The sequence below is a fragment of the Mytilinidion resinicola genome (assembly GCF_010093595.1).
Source record: "Mytilinidion resinicola strain CBS 304.34 unplaced genomic scaffold BDZ99scaffold_11, whole genome shotgun sequence".
NCBI lineage: Eukaryota > Fungi > Ascomycota > Dothideomycetes > Mytilinidiales > Mytilinidiaceae > Mytilinidion > Mytilinidion resinicola.
In genome coordinates this window covers 1,216,367-1,233,444 of record NW_022985447.1, presented here as the reverse complement: position 1 = coordinate 1,233,444, position 17,078 = coordinate 1,216,367, and the positions used below count along the sequence as shown (strand labels likewise).

The 17,078-nt window shown below is 50.2% G+C and overlaps 11 protein-coding genes across 11 annotated transcripts; 6 read left to right on the top strand and 5 right to left on the bottom strand.

The window, feature by feature from the left end:
* Nucleotides 1-65: 65 nt before the first annotated feature.
* Nucleotides 66-1,155, bottom strand: BDZ99DRAFT_533652 (alpha/beta-hydrolase; the record flags this gene model as incomplete). Its single annotated transcript, XM_033726514.1, has 3 exons — nucleotides 739-1,155; nucleotides 545-664; nucleotides 66-479 (listed from the first exon to the last, which is right to left on the bottom strand). The coding sequence occupies exons 1-3, from the start codon at nucleotides 1,114-1,116 to the stop codon at nucleotides 66-68; spliced, it is 912 nt and encodes a 303-aa protein (XP_033576084.1). The 5' UTR covers nucleotides 1,117-1,155.
* A 726-nt stretch (nucleotides 1,156-1,881) lies between these two features.
* On the top strand, nucleotides 1,882-3,587 carry BDZ99DRAFT_533644 (alpha/beta-hydrolase). The gene is made up of 2 exons (XM_033726513.1): nucleotides 1,882-3,015; nucleotides 3,116-3,587. Exons 1-2 carry the CDS (start codon nucleotides 1,944-1,946, stop codon nucleotides 3,184-3,186), a joined length of 1,143 nt encoding a protein of 380 aa, XP_033576083.1. The 5' UTR covers nucleotides 1,882-1,943; the 3' UTR covers nucleotides 3,187-3,587.
* A 1,411-nt stretch (nucleotides 3,588-4,998) lies between these two features.
* On the top strand, nucleotides 4,999-5,646 carry BDZ99DRAFT_389524 (uncharacterized protein; the record flags this gene model as incomplete). The annotated part of the gene is made up of 2 exons (XM_033715644.1): nucleotides 4,999-5,222; nucleotides 5,367-5,646. 2 exons carry the CDS (start codon nucleotides 4,999-5,001, stop codon nucleotides 5,644-5,646), a joined length of 504 nt encoding a protein of 167 aa, XP_033576082.1.
* A 384-nt stretch (nucleotides 5,647-6,030) lies between these two features.
* BDZ99DRAFT_45771 (uncharacterized protein) lies at nucleotides 6,031-6,972 on the top strand. Its single transcript, XM_033718745.1, has one exon. It carries the CDS (start codon nucleotides 6,098-6,100, stop codon nucleotides 6,872-6,874), a length of 777 nt encoding a protein of 258 aa, XP_033576081.1. The 5' UTR covers nucleotides 6,031-6,097; the 3' UTR covers nucleotides 6,875-6,972.
* Nucleotide 6,973: 1 nt separating this feature from the next.
* BDZ99DRAFT_45782 (uncharacterized protein) lies at nucleotides 6,974-7,878 on the top strand. The gene is made up of 2 exons (XM_033718773.1): nucleotides 6,974-7,258; nucleotides 7,333-7,878. Exons 1-2 carry the CDS (start codon nucleotides 7,072-7,074, stop codon nucleotides 7,629-7,631), a joined length of 486 nt encoding a protein of 161 aa, XP_033576080.1. The 5' UTR covers nucleotides 6,974-7,071; the 3' UTR covers nucleotides 7,632-7,878.
* On the bottom strand, nucleotides 7,879-9,183 carry BDZ99DRAFT_488858 (putative NAD binding Rossmann fold oxidoreductase; the record flags this gene model as incomplete). Its single annotated transcript, XM_033722942.1, has 3 exons — nucleotides 7,879-8,096; nucleotides 8,149-8,236; nucleotides 8,347-9,183. 3 exons carry the CDS (start codon nucleotides 9,181-9,183, stop codon nucleotides 7,879-7,881), a joined length of 1,143 nt encoding a protein of 380 aa, XP_033576079.1.
* A 1,853-nt stretch (nucleotides 9,184-11,036) lies between these two features.
* BDZ99DRAFT_418733 (uncharacterized protein) lies at nucleotides 11,037-12,009 on the bottom strand (the record flags this gene model as incomplete). Its single annotated transcript, XM_033716865.1, has 3 exons — nucleotides 11,037-11,627; nucleotides 11,677-11,739; nucleotides 11,862-12,009. 3 exons carry the CDS (start codon nucleotides 12,007-12,009, stop codon nucleotides 11,317-11,319), a joined length of 522 nt encoding a protein of 173 aa, XP_033576078.1. The 3' UTR covers nucleotides 11,037-11,316.
* On the top strand, nucleotides 11,920-12,929 carry BDZ99DRAFT_463922 (37S ribosomal protein Mrp17). The gene is made up of 3 exons (XM_033720180.1): nucleotides 11,920-12,179; nucleotides 12,237-12,268; nucleotides 12,352-12,929. The coding sequence occupies exons 1-3, from the start codon at nucleotides 12,156-12,158 to the stop codon at nucleotides 12,632-12,634; spliced, it is 339 nt and encodes a 112-aa protein (XP_033576077.1). The 5' UTR covers nucleotides 11,920-12,155; the 3' UTR covers nucleotides 12,635-12,929.
* A 120-nt stretch (nucleotides 12,930-13,049) lies between these two features.
* BDZ99DRAFT_533630 (uncharacterized protein) lies at nucleotides 13,050-14,417 on the bottom strand. The gene has a single exon (XM_033726512.1). The coding sequence runs from the start codon at nucleotides 13,977-13,979 to the stop codon at nucleotides 13,134-13,136; it is 846 nt and encodes a 281-aa protein (XP_033576076.1). The 5' UTR covers nucleotides 13,980-14,417; the 3' UTR covers nucleotides 13,050-13,133.
* Nucleotides 14,418-14,537: 120 nt separating this feature from the next.
* On the top strand, nucleotides 14,538-15,353 carry BDZ99DRAFT_533624 (uncharacterized protein). The gene has a single exon (XM_033726511.1). The coding sequence runs from the start codon at nucleotides 14,672-14,674 to the stop codon at nucleotides 15,197-15,199; it is 528 nt and encodes a 175-aa protein (XP_033576075.1). The 5' UTR covers nucleotides 14,538-14,671; the 3' UTR covers nucleotides 15,200-15,353.
* A 565-nt stretch (nucleotides 15,354-15,918) lies between these two features.
* Nucleotides 15,919-17,019, bottom strand: BDZ99DRAFT_477576 (uncharacterized protein; the record flags this gene model as incomplete). The annotated part of the gene is made up of 1 exon (XM_033722124.1): nucleotides 15,919-17,019. The coding sequence occupies one exon, from the start codon at nucleotides 17,017-17,019 to the stop codon at nucleotides 15,919-15,921; it is 1,101 nt and encodes a 366-aa protein (XP_033576074.1).
* Nucleotides 17,020-17,078: the final 59 nt, after the last annotated feature.

Sequence of the window (17,078 nt, the reverse complement as noted above, 5' to 3'; positions counted from 1 at the left end):
TGCGTTCAAGCCACCTAAGATGATTCAGCACTTGTCAACATCTCCAGACTCAAGTTATTCTCAACTCACCTAATGGAGTATTCCAGGAACGGATCTCTCAACTCCAGTCTCTCGTTGTGGCCCTCATGAAGCATGTCCGGCCATGATTTGAATTCTTTGTCTCTCACGTCAAGTTTCTCAATAAACTTGCGTGAAGCTTCTGGGCTGGTTGATGGGTCCTTTTCTCCATGCGTAATCAATATTGGCAAGTTCCCTGGCCAGTTCCCGTACCCTTCTGAGAGAATCCTATACCCTTCGAAGAGCATGCCGCTCACTGTCTTGATGAAGATATCGCCGCGAAAGAACGGGTCTGATTGAATTTTCTCCGCCACTTCCGGATCGCTAGTCAGGTGATGGGAATTCAAAGCTTTCGTCAAGGGCAGATTAGGGTATATCCAGGCTATGTATGGAATAAGCCAAAGGAGAACTTTGGGTGGTGGCTGAATATATATGAGCTTGGGACTTTGACTAGAATCATTTCGGACATAGGAGAGCTAGCTCTTACATTCATTCGCAAAATCCAAGGCGCGCCACATATTACACCGGATATCATGTTACGGACGTCTGGAGAGTTCTCCCTTTTACCGCGAGGGCGTGTCATGAGTGACAGTATGATGCCACCTCCCTAAAACGACCGATCAACAAATTGTACCACATGCGCCAGCAGCAGCAGCAGCTGTAAGTTGGATTTTAACTCACCATGCTATGCCCATACAAGTAGATGGGCACAGTTTCCTTATCAAATCCTCCATCCAGCCGCTTCCTTTCTGCTTGAATAGCATATTCTAGATCGGCAACTTGCTTTTCCAACGTAGTATCGCCGTACCTTGGCCCTGTTTTTCCAAATCCCCGCTGGTCGTACCCAAATACTTCAAACCCTTCGGCTGCAAAACGAGGCCACACATGGTCGTACCGCTCAATGTGCTCTGCAAAGCCGTGGAGGAAGATTACTAGGGCTCGAGGTGGCGAAGAGTCTTTTGGAACCCAGCGTTTCGTGAAAAACTCGACTCCGTCATGCCATAGTACTGATATTGACTCATTGTAGAACTTGTCGGAGGTTGAACGTGTTTCACTCATTCTCAAGGCACAATGAATTGCCCAAGCTACGGCGACATGCACAAATCAAGCAGCAAGAGGATTTAGGAAGAGGTGAACGGAAAGCTAACTCGGGTCGGTTGATGATGAGAGCTGGGCCGAAACGAGCCAACCAACTGTGCCACCTAGGCACTGATGTAGGGGTTGGGGCTGGGCGGCTGAAGTGACATGGGGGAACACTTTTCAATGCCGGCTCCTTGGCTGTGTAAGTGCTGTGGTGCGAGAAAACGAAACCCTTCTCTAACTTCGTGGGCGCTTCCTTATCAGGTATGAAAAAGCGAGGGAGAGAGAGGGCAATGGTGAAGATAAGGGGCTAAGCACGTGCATAACACGTGCTACACCTATCAGCGGAGCAACCACCTAATATAAGACTCTAACACCCCTAACTATTTTCTATCCTTATACGTGCTATGCACATAAAAATAATGTAAAAACGTGGAACTATCAAGGTGCGCGTTGCTACTGTGTGCTTTTGATGTTTACGGCTGATCCCTGCGATCACGTGATGTCTGATGAGCTTTGCACAACAAGCCTTGTGCAGAGCTGTAAATCGCTGCATGGACCCTGATACACACCATAGTATTATTGCAATGGCGCTAACGATTCGATTTCTGGTATTGTAGCACGTAGCTCTGCAGCCAAGGAGCTGGCATTGGCAACTGTAGCCCAGTGACATGTGCCTAAGCGCCGCACGATCGCAGCCCAGTTTCCATCGTCACTGACAAAACAGTCTTCTCGTCCCCAATTGATCCTCAGCTGTTCCCTCGTAAGCAGCAATCTGCACTTCGCTTCAGGGTCCATATCAAGAGATGAGTCTTGACCATGTCTTCAAAAAGTGCGCCGCCACGCTGATAGGCCTCGCCACGGGCATCTTCGCGTGCGTCGTCCTGTCCACCAGCAGAAGATTTCAGCGCCACATATTCTACTTCCACAAGGCTCCAATATGGTGGGGCCAGAAGCTTGACAAGCCTGAAAGTTCTGGATTCCTGCACAACCAGGTCTTACCACTTCGAATACCGACATCAGACGGGGAAAGTCTCTACGCATGGCTGGTATCGCCTCTAGCCTTGTATGCTAGGAATGAGCGCGCTTTTCTGGCTCGAGACTCAGCAAGTGTAGACAACATCTCAATTAGACTCCTCAGAGACCCCGAGAGTCGGTTGGTCATCTATTTTCATGGAAACGCCGGCTCAGTTGGCCAGGAACGCCGCACGGATGCATATCGCATGATCTCTTCTGGACTTTCACAACAAATCCATGTCCTGTCCTTCGATTATCGCGGCTTCGCGCGCTCTTCGGGCTCTCCTTCTGAAGTAGGCTTGATAGATGACGCCTTATCGGTGATCAAGTGGGCTACGACGGTTCGAAAGGTCCCATCAAATCGCATCGTTCTCCTTGCGCAAAGTCTCGGCACAGCGGTAGCAAGTGGAGCAGTCGACGCACTCCTTCGAAAGGACCCTAGCTTTGAGCTTGCTGGTCTAATGCTGTGTGCTGCCTTCCCCGACGCGCCCACTGCTATTTTGTCCTATAAGATTCTTGGCCATTTCACGCTACTAGGACCACTAAACGCCATCAAACCTGTTAGAAAGTGGTTTTTCGCTAGATTTCAAGACAGATGGGATACCAAGCACCGGATTAGTCGCATTGTGAGTGCGAGTATTTCTCTCCGATTGACGTTCTTTGCAGCGGAAAATGATGAGGTGATAGACTTCAATACCGAGACGTTGTTCTATCATGCTGTACAAGAAGCGCTGGGTAGTCGCAACTCGATAAGTGAAATAAATAATGTGTGTCAGAGCATTGGGCTTGGCGACGGAGGCACGGTTCAGGAATGGGAAGGAGAGCAGAAACTTATAAAGAAAGTCCTAGTAAGCTATGGTGGTATGTATCGAGCCTCTATACTTCCTATGTGAGATTCGCTTTCACCCCAAGCTTCTCATAACTCTTCCTCAAGTGCATCACGATTGCTGACATTGCTAAGGTCACAATGGCATTATGAAGTGGGCCCCTGTGGCACTGGAAGTTATCAAATGCTTCAATTCATCTCAGTAAGAGCCGAAAAATATCAACACCCGCCGGAAAACCTCGATAAGAAAGCCGCGCTCAATTGAAATGCGGCAAGAAATTTGTCCACTGCACAGTTTGAAATGCACCCTTGGGCAACGACCTCAGCGACGAAAAGGCCAGCGCAATCAAGGTCAACCTGGCAAATAATTAAGCCAGTCCCTCGACTAGCCCGATTGTGATCTGGATTCCTGAGACTTTTTGTTGTTCATACGCCACTTTTCTAAACTTCCCCTTGGCGTGCAGTACGAGAAAAGGAGGAATAATTTGCGATTCCCCGTTGTCCAGAAACCCAACATTGAGCCAGTCATGATCAAGCAGCTCAATCTCCAGTGAAGCAGCTCTGTCTTGGTTGGAAAGCTGAAATTCCACACCGAGTAATGCGTCCCTGCATAGCCAGCCCGTACAGAAGCTACGACTACTTGGTCAAGAATTGAGTATTTCAGTCCAAACCCATCGTTTCGTATGAGGGTCGCTGGGCCTATAAACCTCTTCCTACCCGGCCACCACGTGTTTGGGATGATCAAATGTGATGTGAAGCTTGGAGTATTGACCTTTTGAATAAAGTTCAGCGGGGTCTCTCTCCAGTTGGAGTTCTGCGGGCTGACCTTCCGAGAAGCTCTTGGGTGGAAATGTCGATTACCAACGTGGTCGGCACCTCCATATCAACGGGTTTAGAGAACCACAAAATGAAAGTAGCTAGGGATGGTATCATGAAGCCTAAGGTTGCAATCTCTAGCGGAGTAACACGGAGGTTCTGAGCGCCTCGTCCGGCCGATTGTACTGCTAGCTAGAAAATCTGCAAACAAGTTAATAGTTTTGCGAACTTGTCCGCTTTGCTGCGATCCCATATGTCCCTCTTTTTCAAGTCGGGAACTTTCATCGCCTCTCTTTTGACTAGGAACTCGAGCTGTGTCGCGTTGATTGGAAACGCTTTACCGTCACGAGGCTGGAGCCATGCCCCGCCCATATTTAGATAGAAAGCATGGCAGAGCGACCATTCCTCGCAACCGACGATTTGGCTTATGGAGCGCACGAAGTCTTGGGCGGCTATTCTCTGCGCAAAAGCAGACGCCGTGACTAGTTCTGGAACGATGATCGCCATGATCATCCATCGGGTTTTTCGTACGTATGTCTGCCAGGAGCGTTCGCCCTGCGCAGGTACATTGAGGTGTAGGACCCTTGGACCGTCTAGGTGCAGACGAAGATCGCGAAGAAACAGTTTCAGATGATGCTGTCTGTGCCTCTTAGGTTTGGGGCTTGTATCCATCCGTTCAAATGGACAACTGTATCGTGGGCCATAAGTAGTTTGATAAATTTCGGAAGGTCGTGTCAATTGAATTGCGAAAGAGTTTCATCTCAGCCATGACAGGCTTGGGGCCACCTACACTTGTCAATCTAGCAACCAACCAGTACTGTAGGAAGGCTGCACTGCTGAAACGCAGAAGCGCTGCTGTGCCGCAATGATGCAGGTCTAGGGAGAGCTCGTGCAAATTTAGATCATTTGAGGCTTATCCCGTCGGAAATGATCTTCCAAGTGTCAGGAAACGTTGGCTAAGCAAGAGACCTGCAATGTAGGCAGTCCAGTACTTCTAAGACCGAGTTGGAGGATATAAGGTGTAATAATTCATGATTCTGCCATTCGAAACATGCCTGTTAGGTTTTCTACCTACCCCACCGAGCGTCATTTTTGAAGTGCTCCAGAATCTACACCCTGGGTGTCGCATTGCCGGATAGGCCTCACTCACTCGAGACCATTCGTAACTCTGCATGGACTTCTATCTTACGCCGACTTTCACAATGGCCGCTTCAATCTGGTCCTTCCTTGGCTGGAAAAAAGAGCGGCCGGCAAGTCCTCCACCTGTCACCATCACTGGTGTCAGAATACCAGCCGACGGCGCTCCGGCCCATCTCCTTTCACTTAGCACGATAAGCGACTCCAGTGGCATGGACAGCTTCCTGTTCCACGTTCCTGACCTACGCCACTATTGGAATACGGAACGAGTCTGGGAATATCGCGACCTGTGCAGACTTGATCTCCAGCAACATCTCCAGGTCGAACGACAGCATCATCTCCAGCAAAAACATCATTTCCAGCGACTGCTTCAGTCCCCCCAACGTCATAATCGCGTGCAACTACAGTATCTCCGACAGCGGTATCTTCTCAGTCAAAAGTTTCATCTCTTGCAACAGCACCGTTCGTCTTGCACGGGAGCCTATTACGTTTTTTTCTCCTTCGCCGTTGATGATCTACCGGAAAATTTGTCTGTTCCCGCCTGGATCAGGGGTAGTTCTGTGAACGATATTGGTATCCGCGACCATTTTTGGGGTGATGTCTTCTTAGTTAAAATGGCTCCGCATGAGTATGGAGAACATGGTTGGGCTGTCTATGAAGATGTAGTTCCAGAGTTTCTAGATTTACTAGCTGAGGGGCCAGTCGACGGGTAGAGAATAGGATATTGTCAGGGGTTACCGCCGGTGGTACTATGTAGCTAGGACGCCTTGGGTTTGAGGATACCTAGGCTTGTCGCTCCTGGCCTAGCATGATTTCGGGGCCGCCCCACGCGCCTCTCCAGGACCCCAGGACCCTTGGACCTCACCCCACTCCCAATTTTCGAACACCAACGACCACCGTCCTCAAGTACCCAGGAGTTCTTCTAGTAATTTAATCATATTGTGCATCAGCGCTCATCTCCGCCGCGCCACTCTTGCTTGCTTGACATCACCTCCAAGTTGGCCTCGTCAGACTCTAATCTGACAAAGCCTGCAAAAGCTGGCCTAAATCTTGTCTCAGCAATCTTCAAATTGTATCCATATCTTTGAAAGGTACTAGAGCACATCACTCAATGGCAAGCGAGATCATGCAGACTTATAACAAGGCAGTATTCTTCTTCTCGGGATGGCAGGCAAGAGAAACTTTCTGGACCTTCCCAGAGAGCTTCGCGACCTTATCTACGAGCACGCACTCCAGGTTCCCGGAGCGATCATCATATACACGAAGCCACACCAGTTCATGGGAGTCGTTTGGGCTGCGAAGAATATTAGAGAGAAGAGTGTCGGGCCGCCTGAACCAGTGCCTCTAGCATCAGTCTTGTCTACAAGCATGATGCGAACATGCCGCCAATTTCACGCAGAGTGTAGTCCAATACTATATGGAAGCAACAATTTCCGCCTTTATACGCCAGAAGGAGATTTTGCATCCGCCCGCTATGCCCCTCTCGTCCGCCATGTTACACTTGGAAGCAGTCCCTTTGCCCCGGAGGCCTTGATCGATCCTACCAACGGAGGCGCTGACTGGGAAAGCAAGTTCTGGCCAAGGGTGGTCTGGGGCTGTCAAAGGTTGCTTAGGGTGTTTCCCAATTTGCAAGACATGACGTTTCTTTTACATGCCACTGGCGTTGATGGTGTCGTCTACCGACCCTACTTCATCGACTTTGGGAATCCAGACCGCGCCGAGCGTGTTAAAGCGACAGCAGCGTGGTTTAAGGAAAGATGCTCGTTTGGCAATGAGAATCTACGACGCTGCTTACATCTACAGCTCGCCCCTCCCCCTCCACGCACTTCCCGCACTGAAGCTTTGTCTCCTTCTGACTACGAGCCGTGGGACATCTCCGAGTTTTATGAGGCGTTTGAATTGATGAAGGAACAAGCAACGAGTTCACGGCTTGATTTCTGATGCCATCCCAAGCAGCTTACCCCTGGCGTATTTCAATTGGTGGCTGTGCTTGTTAGCTTTGCTGCGCCTTCATGCTATTATTATGTAGGATAGCCACCTCACACGACCTCCTTCTAATTTCATATTCTCTGCTTGAGCATCCACCGGTATATATGATCATTTTGTAAACCTCCAAGCCCTGTTCAGTTGGGGAAAAGATGTCGTCACGTGATATAGAGCCCTCTACCTTCCCTCAACCCCTCAAAGAGGAAAATAGTGTGAGCATCTCGAACACCCCTCCGACCCCCATGCGGAGTATACCAGGATGTCCTAAACCCCGTACATCGAGCGCACGAAACGTCGATAGAACTAGCACAGCCATCAAACAGGAGACAACATCTACAAGTACCTAGCCCTCCCTACTCTTGCTGCTCTCTCTTCCAAAATGACATCGGTGATCGGCTTACGTTGACCTGCAGCGCAAGATTACTTGCTTTCTGTTACCCAGACTGAGGAACCTCACTCCACTACTACCACCATCGCCACCCAGAATCGCAGGAAATACGTCTTTGAGCTTGACTCCGAAGACGATGACCTCGACGCAAACCTCTCTGTCCTTTCTGGTGCCGCGGCGCGATTGAAGGCCGTAGCAGAGAACAACGGGAACGAGATGGGTGTGCAGGGCGAGATGATCACGTGTAGGGGGTTAGGTCAACAGGACGATGATGTAAAGGAGGGTGTTGTGACAAATAGGAAGAATTTAGAGACGATAACGTAGAGCACGGGTTGTTGTGTCACCGGGAGGACCCCTTTCCGGCTACTATCCCATGATGTGTCTGGCTGGAACCCACCCCAGCGTCCTTTCCCAACTTTCATCCACAAACATTCACTCCATTCAAACTGATTCACAAAGGGCCACGAACTCAGCTCGATCCCACCCCCCTTGTGCAGCCCAATGTAATTAGATCGTCTTTCATGACTCATGTAGTATGCTGAAACGAATTGCATATGCATTCATCATCTATCTACGAAACACTTACGGTTTGGAACAACCGCGAGCTTTCTTGAGCTAGTTCGATTACTTTGATCACTTTGCTCGCTTCTTCTGCGGACACGGGGACTGGGCCGTCTTCTTCGATTGCTTTAGCGAAGAGGCGGTAGAACTCTGTATACGTGGCTGCAGGAATAGGTGGGGTGACTTTTTCGCTGATGAAGGAGCCGTCTTTGATTGTAGTCAAGGTGCCTGTTTCGTGTTAGATGATGTTCTAAGTTTAGGGGAGGGGGTTGGCACAAACCGTAGTGACTCCCTGGCTCGACAGCGTAGAAGGGATCGCCAGGGCGAAGACCAGCCTTGAGTTGATCTTCTTGGCAGTCAAGATGGTACTATGAGGATGGAAAATATTAGCCATAGGAACGCTTACGATACGCTCTGAGAATTTTGCATGTGTAGGAAAAGCTTCGACCGCATCACTGTATGAAATCCCCTCACTCACCTTCCTAAAACTCGCCTTCTCCCCCCTAACCCAAAACCTCAACTGCTCGCTCTCAGGACTAATCGCCGCCGCTTTCGCCGTCACTAACAGGCCATCCCTATAATGCAACAGCACCGTAAACGCATCCTCACCCCCCACCACCTCACCCCCAATCTCCCTCCCACTCCGCTGATTCCCCACAAACGCCGTCACCCGCGCCGGCATCCCAAACAAACACACCACCTGGTCCAGCAGATGCGTCCCCAGATCATACACCTGCCCGACCCCCGGCCGCCCGGCCTGCTGCCGCCACCCCGCCGGACTGACTGGCGTGTGCCGGTCAAAGTGCGTCTCGAACTCCACGATGCGGCCGAAGACGTCCTCTTTGATCAGTTTCTGAATCGTGCGGAAATCGGCGTCGAAGCGCCGGTTCTGGTACACCGCCAGCTTGCGGCCGCTCTGTCGCGCGATCTCGGCCAGCGCGTCCGCCTCTGCGCTCGTGGGGACGAAGGGCTTCTCGACGACGACGTGCTTGCCGGCCTTGAGAGCCGCTTCTGCGAGGGCGAAGTGGGAGTCGGGCAGAGTGGTGATGATGACGATGTGCACGGCGGGGTCGGCGAGCATCGCGTCTGTGGTGCGCCAAACGATAGTGCCGGGGAAATCAGTGGCGGGGTTGGAGGCGGGGTTGGGAGTGCGCTGGACGATGCCGTAGAGCTTGTAGGTTGGGGAGGTGAGGAAGGGGATTTGGAAGATTTTGGCGGAGAGGCCGTAGCCGATTACGGCGACGTTGTAGGGGGGTGAGGTTTTGGGGCAGGGGATGGCGGCAGTGGAGGTGGGAGGGGGTGAAGGAGCGGACATAGTGGTGTTGGTGAGGTTTGGGTGGTTTCTTGTAGATGGATATGGGGGTTGAGGTTTTGGTGGGTATATATCAAGATGAATATGGTGATGGCGGGGGTGGTAGTTAAATTAGAGTTTACCGTGAAGCTAGCGGAATAAGATTAGCGGTAACTTATATATCTAAAGCGGAGAGCTGTGGATCTCTCGGAAAACATCACGATGATCGAGGCTGGGGTTGAGTGTTTATCCGGGCTCTGATGTCCGCAAAGCCACTAGGTACCCCAGCTACACCAATCAGAGCATTCATCTCAAACTAGAATAATCCTGGAGGAACTTCTAAGGACTGTATCTTGAGAATTTGTGACGATAGAATAACTCGCCGTAGGGTTTTTCGTACTTCAATATACTCTTGTCACTACTTGAGGTGCTCTAGTATTTCTTTGAACATTAATGTATCATGAGTGGTAGACAATGGCCGTTTCGCGTACGGTGACCCAGCGAGTTTACGGATCGTTCAAGATTATAGACCTTTTAATATGGGCTTTAAAATGGATTTGAGGCACCATAGGCAATAATGAGCGGTGTGAGGAAACTGTCCTTGATCGAGGTAGGCTCAATTCAACCACGGTTCTAAACTTGCTACCTCAACTAAACCTTGGAACAAGGTTGCATGCTCTGACATCGAACCATCCGAGCCTTTACACTCAAATCTCATAAATATTTCCCACTCGCTCTCGAGACCTTTCACTCCCAACCCACTTCTCCAAAGTAAAACATCTCGTCTCGAGCAAACAAAATGTCGTCCACCACAAACGAAAACCAGACCAACTGCCTGAACGAGAAGCAAGCTACCCTACCACCGCAACCTGCTGGCCCAACTTGTACCCCAGGCCTCCTCCACTAGGGAGAGGTAATCCTCTGCTACCTCGAAGCCACCTCTATGATCGCCGTCATGGCCTACTTCGCGGAACAAACATCAGCCAACCTCTCTGCGTTCTCTGCCCTCAGCCGCGAAGTTGCAGCTCTCCTTCTCATCCTACTCTTTAGGCGGTGGATGAAACATCAAATCTGGTCATACTGGCTCATTTGAGTCGTCTACTACTTCGCCGCTTCCTGTGCGTAGGCGGGACGGTGGCTGAGGCCGAGCAAGATCCCATGATATACTGGTTAGGCGCGAAGAGGCTGGAGGGTAGGACAAATCTATGGCTAGTCTACCTTAGCACGGCTGAGGGCAATGCTTGCTTGTTCAGTTTTTTTGTGGGGGGTGTGGTGTGTGTGTTGCTGAGGATGTGGGACGTAGATGTGAGTAACCCCTCGAAATTAAATGGACAAATTTCACACTAAATTTCAACTATGACAGAAATCCGCAAAGAAAGAAAGGTTTTGGAGTGTGTTCGGGCCATATTTCAAGCTGTTCAAGCTGTTTGCGATCCTAATGCCGCTGATAATCCTTACGGGGATGTTGACCGACAGTACCGAGGCAAAGCGTGAACACCGGAAAGGAGACTTGGATGAGGTGGTGCCTAGCCTGGCGTTTGATGTGTGCTTTCTTGCGTGGTTTTTCCCACATTTCATCATCGCCATAGTAAAGGGGTTCTGCTGGCTTTTGTGCCCAGGAGAGGACTGTCACTGCGCCATGGATGGATTGAGCAGGACGAGATGTGGGAGAAGAAACGAAGAATTTTTTATGAGAAAAAAGGCGGAGATACGAGCGCTTTTTTGGATGCTGAGAGCGAGGGAGAGAAAGGATGGGTGTTTGTTGACGAGAAAGCATCATTGATGGATAATATGGTATGAGGGTGGACTGATCCTGGGGTGCTATTAGGTAAAAGACAGCAGTAAGAATTACAGTCAGATGATAGCCTGTTAGAAGACCCGTGAATAAGCGAACCCAATGCTTATGCCGGATGTCAAATCGGCGCCTGTCGAAGTCAGTAGTACAAGGCTTTTCGAACGATAGAAATACAGCACTAAAGCAAATACGTTAAGAATCAGTGGCAACCAAATGTGCATGTACCTTGAGATCGTAGTGAACATAGATGAATCTGTGAAAACCAACCCAAAATTCAATCGCTCGATTGTTGAAAGAGCAAAATCCGGCCTCCCAAATCATGTACACCTCAGATATTATCCCCAAGATTCCCCAATCTTCTCCTAATCTTCAGTAAACGCCTTATACTCCTCTTCCGTCATCAGCTTGCCCGTCGGCTCCTCCGTCACCGCAATCTTCGCGATCCAACCCTCGCCTTCCGGGTCCTTGTTGATCTGAGCCGGCTTCTCCTCTAGCACTTTGTTCACTTCGGTCACAGTGCCGCTGACGGGCGTGTTGATGTCTGAAGCTGATTTGACGGATTCGACGGCGCCGATTGCGTCGCTCTCGCTGACTTCTAGGTCGATTTGGGGGAGCTCAATGTAGACGACGTCACCGAGGGCGTGGGCGGCGTATTCGGAGATTCCAAGGGTGTCTTGGGCTGTGTTAGATATTGGGATTTCGTATGTAATTGGGGGATTTACAGGTCTTTCCGTCAGCGGACTTCTCGATCCATTCGTGGTCTTCCGTGTACTGCTTCTCACGGACTGTACGGTTTTAGTTCAGATCTCATATTACACTATTCTTTGAAAATCCCCCAAGAAATATTAGGGCCTCAACACTAGAAACTCTAAACATCGGGCTTTATCAAAACCAAAATCTTTCTCACCTGCAGCGGACACCGAGAATAGCCGACTCTGCAGCGCTGGAGCTGCCTGCCATCTTCTGCAAGAGAATTCCACAGGCGCAGAGGGACGACGAGCGGCCGAAGAGGCGAATTGGCGTGCTGCCCGCGCGATCGGGAGTCGAGAAGCCATTACAGTGGTGTGGTGTCGTAAAGCGTGAGCGCGCTCGGAGTTGAAGAATGACGAGGTAAATCTGCGCTAGGCGGCGGTGAAACTATTATGCGGCCGTCCTTTTTGATACGCCGTCGTGAAGCTATCAACTACAAAGCAGGGACACCATGTTGTACGAATTAATTGGGATTGTAAGTCTCTCGTGTCCAAGGCTTTGATCACGGTGGAATGTTACTAACAGTACACAGGTCCGTCCGGGCAGAGTCTCAGAAGTCAAAGAGTACGCTTTCCGCTCCTCCGTACCTGCACCAACTCCGTCAAAACCTACAATGCAGTCCGTCTCTCGTCTGACATTATTACTAGAATCGCAAAAACCGCCGGAAGCATTATCATCAATAGCGGTGGCGTTGTGCGTGGCTACTCCAACTGGGGCACCTTTCTCCTTCCCGCGCCCGCGAAAAAACTCCAATCCACACACTACACCGGTCACCACTTCATCATGCGCTTCGACAGCTCGGCAAAATCACAGCACGCGTTGCGGAGAACGATGGGGCTAGATCCGCGGTTGATCAAATACTCGGTTGTGAAGCTGGGGAGCAAGCTGGAGGATATTAAGGATGTGCCGGGGGAGGCAAAGTTCAATTAAACAAAGAGTTACGATGTGTCCTAGAAGAGTGGAGGAGTGTATCATATTGCTGTATATTGGTGGCATTAGTAGGCAGGATGCCTGCGGCGTTACGGGGATTTTGGGAGTAACAGTTGAGTCTGTCTCACGTGTATAAACCCCATACGGATAGTCAGGCACATTGTGCAAATGGAAAGTCCCTCATAACTATGAGTTGACTGTGTCTACGATCCCCTTCTAGCATCTTCGTTTGTTCAAGTCATTCACGGTCTATATTCTTTCATCATTGCAAAGTTCAAAGTTGTTGGTACAAAATGTGTTTTCCATTCGATATGTGGGGTGTTCAAGTGTATTCTGAACAGTGAAGTAAGTTCACCTTTCAGCCAAGATCATTGGTCATTGGCTGACAGCTAGAATGTTAGGTTTAGTGCTCAGACGAAAGTCCGGACGCCGTTGAAGTATCAGGTTGAGTGCTCAAACAAGGTTCAGAACAGTAGATCAGGGTCATTTCTCAGCTGTTCTAATCATCAATCGGGCGACGCTCGCGTCTATCGCACAATTCCGTGCGACAACATGGACATCGATGGCTGTTAGCCTGCGCACTCTCATTAATCCAGTTGCTCAAACAGCCATCATGGAAATAGTGATCGCAAGAGGTCCTCGCTGACCAGTCTCCGCTATTCGCAGCTCCCGCCAGCGGAAGCAAACAGATAGCGCAAGACATATCAGGAGGCAACGGGCACTCAATTCGACGAGCGAAGTCAGAAATATCTATCTTCTCGCCCACCGCTTCGAGGGTTATGGGCGGGAGCTCTTCCTCGGGCGGGTTATCGCCATCGCGATACCCGCGCTCGAATTCTTCGACATCATCGTCATCCCATTTCTCTAGTGCCCCGGTCCCCTCTCCATCGATGAATGGCAGTGTCTCCACCGCGACAATCTTCAGCGCTGCGATTACGATGCGCTCGACAACCCAGTATTCATCCTCCCGCGTCCAACCCTCCAAGATAGGATCTCCGTCCCTGGCATCCCCCGTGAGGGCGCCGATGCTCAAGCATATCTCTTCGGGATTGAGGTTGAAGCAAGCTTCTTCGGAGATCGTGCCATCATTCAGCCGCGCTTCCAGGAAATTTCGCGCTTCCTCCTCGACTTTGAAGATGCTCATCCCCTGCGAGAAGCGGGAAATGATAGTGTAAGCTAGTAACTCGGCTGTGAAGAGTAGGCGGCCGGCCTCGTAAGGATTGGCCCATTCTCCGTCAAGTGTCAGTGATACGCCCTCGAACTCGAGGTTGAGGCCTTCGGGTGTAAGATCGAAGGGCTTCAAGAGGTCATTGAGCTCTTCTGGGGCGGTCGAAATGAAGATCATGCTAGCTGAAGTCTGGTGTGACGTGGGGAAGAGCCGGGGCTCCGTGGTGGGTCAGGAGGAAGGTTCTTGTATGTGTATGGGAAGGCTCGCATTGCGAGCGTGAAGATTGCTTTTTGAGTTCCGATGCTGACGATAGATGAGATGCTGATGGTTTTTATAGTTCATTCTCAGCATTGTATAGGTCTCATACAATGACTGGCGCACTGTACAAGATTCGCATTTCGGCCTAGTTGAGACAAGTCATTGTCCATCAACCTTACCAACATTGTCTGCCGCCAGTCAATTTGTCACTCTCGGAAAACGATTGACTGATCATCCTCAAATACCACATCTTTTCTAACTTCTGTGCCAATTTGCCCATTTTCTGTGCAAATTAGCAAAACTGTTTTTGCATCGCATGTACATCTCCTAATATCTGACTATAATGATAATACTGTCTTATCGCTACACAATGTTCTCAGTTCTCCCAGAACGGATGCGAGTTTCATGTCGGGAAAGACTTTGACAGTGTTCTACTTTCACTACCCATGCCCCACAATTCACTCGCAACGCGATACCATTTAAAGGTACACTAAGGTTCCCCCAGTCTCTGTCATGTTCACCTAATCACACTCAACTCTCACCCTGTTCCACACCACACTCAAAAGCCATCATAATCAGAATCTCAATATCGCAGTGTAGGCTATCGCCCGATGTCTCTCGACGAGGTGGTTACTCGGTGTGATGTTCCTGAAGATGAGCCTACCTGCGCAATTTGCAAAGAGGAATCGAACGATGAGCATCGTGCTATTCAGACCGCATGTTTTCACGTCTTCGGTGAGGAGTGTCTTAGCAATTGGGTCCAGAGGTTCCCTCGCCACCAGGCATCTTGCCCGATGTGCCTGCGAATCCTAGAACTGCCAATCGAGAACCGCACGGGGTTTTTCATGACTCCTAAAGCTCGACGAGAGTTGATTCGGGAGAATAAAGAGCGACAGTTTAGAGAGCGAGCGGCTGCTGTGGAGACTACACCGCGATCTGCTATCCCGAAGGTTGTAGGTGCTGCGATTCCGGCTGCTCTGGCTGACGCGCAACAGCTTCAGGAAAATATGCGGAACAACATGTCACGATTTGAAACGTTTTTGGAGGATGGCGTAGAAGAAGTTTCGCTAGCTGATTTGGAGGCTCTAGAAGAGTCCTATAGCACTGAAGATGGAGATGACCAGGCCGAGCTTGCTTGATGCTTGCAGCGGCCTCGTGTGTATGTCTCTATGTCATTAGACAGCTCTGTCGATAAGCTACTCTGAAGTGCGTATTCCTGACGCATGGAGCGGCGCTTTACACGCGAAAAGCCATAAAAGACTCGATGACGGTAACTAGATTCAACTCTTAGCCAACTTAGGATTTCCCTGTGACAGAACCTTTCAATGTAGCCGAATTCGTGATTTTATGAGGGTAGGTCCATACTCCTAGCGTGAAATTTGAAATAATTGTACCTTTAGCACAAGTGTGGATAGGCGTGCTAACAGAGTATGAGAGTTGTTTACGGCCGATTGGAGTGTCTTTATTGGGTGAGTATCATTATCTCACAATGTCATTTCTTCCATACAAGAAATGTTAACCAACGATAGTGAGGATGCATAGGGATAGCGAAAGCCGCCGAATCACATAGGAAAGTAGCATGGTAGGCAGCTTAGACCTCTCTTCTCCGTTACCACGAAGCCCATTTCGAGTCACTTTTCGAGTCACATGGCAGGGAAATAAATTGGGGTTATTGACTTTCGTCATTGCTATTGAGGTATGCTATTCTCAGCGGCCTCCGCACAGGAGCATTGCTCTCTGCATACGGAATCGTGGCCATCCAAAATTCAATTTGTCAGAATCATGTTCTCATACTATCTCCTACGCAGAGCTTTCCAGCGGCTAACACGTGTACGATGTGCTGCAGACGTCAAGAAAGCTAGTCTTTTTTGTCTTTAGCCTCATTCAAGCCTTCTGGGGCATCCAGGTTGCCCAGGACAGCTAGCGCTGCCTCCATAAGGTCATTCATGGAGCCCTGCGTGTGTTCTGCGAGCTGTCGAGCTTCAGCCATGGTATTAACCACAGTATTCTCTGGAATCGCCGTGGGGATGGTCTCCTCGGTATTCTCTGCAGTCTGTTGGGCTTGGCCGACTTCAGAGGGTGCAGTGGTAGTTTCGACGGGACGTCGCAAAGGGCGACGGCACATGGGGCAGTTGGCCAGTTCTATTGGGAAGCCTAATAGCCAGCTTTGCAAGCAGGACTCTCCAAAGACATGCTGGCATGCGGTTCGAACCGGGCCGTGGTCTTGATCTTGAGTCAAGTCATATTCTAATTCTTCCCTGCAAATGCTGCATTCGGGTTCGCTATCGGGTATTTGGCATCGAACGGCAACATCTAGAACCGAATGCTGGCCGTTGTCTTCACCTTGATTGGCGCCTGGACGCCAGACTCCGCCACTGCCGCCGATTGGCGTTGCGACGGCGGCGTTGAACACATCATCGTCGAAGCCCGCTCCGCGCCACGTCGGCCTTCCTTCAACGAAGTCAAACCTAATGTAAGAGGCTATGATACGCGTGAGATTAGCACCGTCATGCCAACCATCCTGGAGACCTAGATATGGCATTGCTTCATTCCAAATCTCCCGAGAGATCTTGACCCTGAAGTAGTCATAGCCAAGAACCTGGCGTTCATGGGATATGAAGCCTCGCGCAGATACAAGCAAGGGCTCTAGCTGTTCTGCGGTTGGAAAGTCTTGTCCCCTGATGGGATGGTTTGCCATGAATATCTCGCGGTAATGGTGTGTATCCCTGGGGCGTTCGTTCCGTAGACGATCGAGAATCATGGGAGCGAGAAACTCATCGATCGCGGCCATTCGGAGGCCTTGAAGCGCTCGGTTTCTATCGGCTGGGAGGAACTGCTCTAGGACCCTGGCGTCGATGCGTGGACGTGGATACGGGAGAGGTTCTGCGAAGAGCCCCTCCGTTGGCCATGGAGTGTATGAGAGGTTGTTCCAGAACAGATGGTAGCCTGATGGCGGCATTTTGCTGTGTAAAGTTCAATTATTGTGTTGTGTGCTGTGTGAGAAAAACAGGTAGAGGG